Source organism: Myotis davidii, unplaced genomic scaffold, assembly GCF_000327345.1.
Source record: "Myotis davidii unplaced genomic scaffold, ASM32734v1 scaffold332, whole genome shotgun sequence".
Classification (NCBI taxonomy): domain Eukaryota; kingdom Metazoa; phylum Chordata; class Mammalia; order Chiroptera; family Vespertilionidae; genus Myotis; species Myotis davidii.
Genome location: NW_006285779.1, coordinates 2439205 through 2441712, shown reverse-complemented (window position 1 = coordinate 2441712; position 2508 = coordinate 2439205). Strand labels below are relative to the sequence as shown.

The 2508-nt window shown below is 45.7% G+C and overlaps 1 protein-coding gene across 2 annotated transcripts in view; it reads left to right on the top strand.

Moving 5' to 3' along the window:
• Positions 1-2017: 2017 nt before the first annotated feature.
• Positions 2018-2508, top strand: part of BORCS7 (BLOC-1 related complex subunit 7) — a 16079-nt gene continuing 15588 nt past the window's right edge. For both annotated transcript variants that reach the window (XR_435287.2, XM_006756467.2), the window contains exon 1: positions 2018-2267. Coding sequence is in view for 1 of the 2 variants with exons in the window: in XM_006756467.2 (XP_006756530.1) it covers positions 2130-2267 (138 nt within the window). In the remaining variant the exon portion in view is untranslated. The remainder of the gene's footprint in view (positions 2268-2508) is intronic.

Sequence of the window (2508 nt, the reverse complement as noted above, 5' to 3'; positions counted from 1 at the left end):
TTCTTTCATGCCCCCTACTGGGGATTGAGCCGCAACCCTGGCCCATAAATCCAATGGGGACCTCCTGGTTCATAGGTTGATGCTCAACCACTGAGTCACACCAGTGGGGCTGAGTAAAGGTGATTTTAAACAAAATTTGTAATGCCACTCTCATTCTCTTGTGCATTAGCTACAAAAGAAACAGAACTACATGAAACATTTCAGGTACTATTTACCAAGGTGATAATCAGTTTGCTTGTAATAGAACAAAGAGGTCATTTATTATTAAGAAATGACGAGTGGAGCCCAGCCAGCATGGCTCAGTAGTTGAGACATTTGGTCAGTTTGCATATTAGCCTTTTATTATATAGGATTATTGAAATTGAGAAATTTAGTTTGCAGACTTTATGGTATAAAATGTAGTATATTTTCCCTGGTCGGTGTGGCTCAGTTGGTTGAGTGTGGTCCCATACACTGAGAGGTAGCCCTTTCAATTCCTGGTCAGGGCTTGGTCCCCAATAGGGGGCGTATAGGAGGCAGTCAACAGATGTTCCGCTATCCATTTCTCTCTCTCTCAAAAAAAAAAAAAAAATCAATAAAAACATTTAAAAAGTAAAAGAATGCAGTTATTGCTCATAAATTACACCTTAATAAAGTTGATTAAGAACAAGAGTTAAATGAAAGAATCAACAGAAACATGAATCTAAGCATTTGGAAGAAAAGTAATGTTGATACTGGGTAAAGGTGATTTAAAAAAATCTATTTTAGAGAAGGGAGAGGGAGAGAGAAACATCAATGATGAGAGAGGATCATTAATTGGCTGTTCCTGCATGCCCCCTACTGGGGATTGAGCCGCAACCCTGGCCCATAAATCCAATCAAACCATGACCTCCTGGCTCATAGGCTGATGTTCAACCACTGAGCTGCCGGGAGCTGGTCCATCCTTGCTGTTTCAAGGGACCTGGCATATATGGCATACTGTTCTTAATATGTTTGCTCACCTTCTTGGAGCTGTGTTTTAACCAAGGTCACCTCTCCGAGAAAGGTTGTTTCCCCAGGTAGGGATTTTCCCCTGAAGTTAGGGAGGGAATAAAACCTCTTACCTGCCAGGCGGGTAATTAATCACTTTAACTACGAACAATCATGCTTAAGTACATAATCTTTACTCCCTGGAATGGAAATAAGAAACACCCTAACCTTTGGAGTAGAGATTGATAGGATTGAATCAACTGGTATAAATACAGATGTGGCAAGACAACAGGAGACAGAACTTAGAAGACAGTCACAGAACCCTTCCTCTCTGAAATCAATAAAAAAATAAGAATAAAAAATGACTAGTGGAGCCTAGTCGGTTTTGCCCAGTAGTTGGAGCTTTGGTAGAGGACTGAAGGGTCAAGGGTTCATCCCAGATGGGTTAAAGGCTCCATCCCCAACCCCACTTGGGGCACCTGTGGGAGGCAAGCAAAGGACATCGATGTTTCTCTTGGTCTCTCCCTCTTCCTTCTACTCTCCCAAAAATATCCTCGGGTGAGGATTAAGAGAAAGAAAAAAAAAAAGACTAGTGGTGCTGATAACTTTTTACATTTATTGGCCATTTGCTTTTTAAAAAATTGTCTGTTTGTGAACTTTGCCAATTTTTCTATTGGGTTGTTCCCGTTTACAGGCCTCATCAGCCTGGGAGCTCCTTGGAGACAAGGACTGTATGTGTCTCGGTTATTTCTCCATCCTCAGCCCAGCACTGCGTTTGTATTTCGCTCACAAATACAAACACTGTGCTGTTAAAGTGGAACTGAATGATCTTAATTTACTCTCGTAACCCTTTGGAGATTTTAGCATTATTTTTATTTTACTGATGAGGAACACACGACGCAGAGGTTGCATAATTTGCAGCCACACAAATGGTCTTGTGACTTTACACCACGAATTTACTGAAATTGTCCTCCATTTCCTCCAGAGATGTTTGCTCGGGACCTGTCTTCTTTCGGGTATCAACTGAGCATTTTAAATGAATGTAAAATTAGCCAAGATGAACCTCTGCTAGGCACAATGCGTCCCTTCCTTGCCTCCTCGTTTCCTTCCGCGTTGCGGCTCTTTTGGCCCCGCCGACTCGCCATCGCCCGGCGGAGGCGTTCACTAGCCGCGGTGAGGGGATGGCGACCGGGGCGCCAGACTCGCAGGCGCGATTCGGGCAGTCGGTGAAGGGGCTTCTCACGGAGAAGGTGAACACCTGCGGTACCGACGTCATCGCCCTCACCAAGCAGGTGCTGAAGGGCTCGCGGAGCTCCGAGGTGAGCCGCGGCACACTCCCCGGGCCTCGGGCCCCCGGGACTGCGGGCTTTCCAAGCGGTGGAAAGGGGGTCGCGTTGCATCTTGGGAATAGTGGGTTGTGGGTAGTGGCGGCGAGTAGAGCTCGTCCGCGGAGGGCAAGTGTTGCATTCTGGGAAGTGTAGTGCTGGGAGGACCAGCGGGATCGGAGGGGAAAGGAACTAGAGGATGGGAATCTGGGTTTTAAAAAAGCGGCGGTGGTTG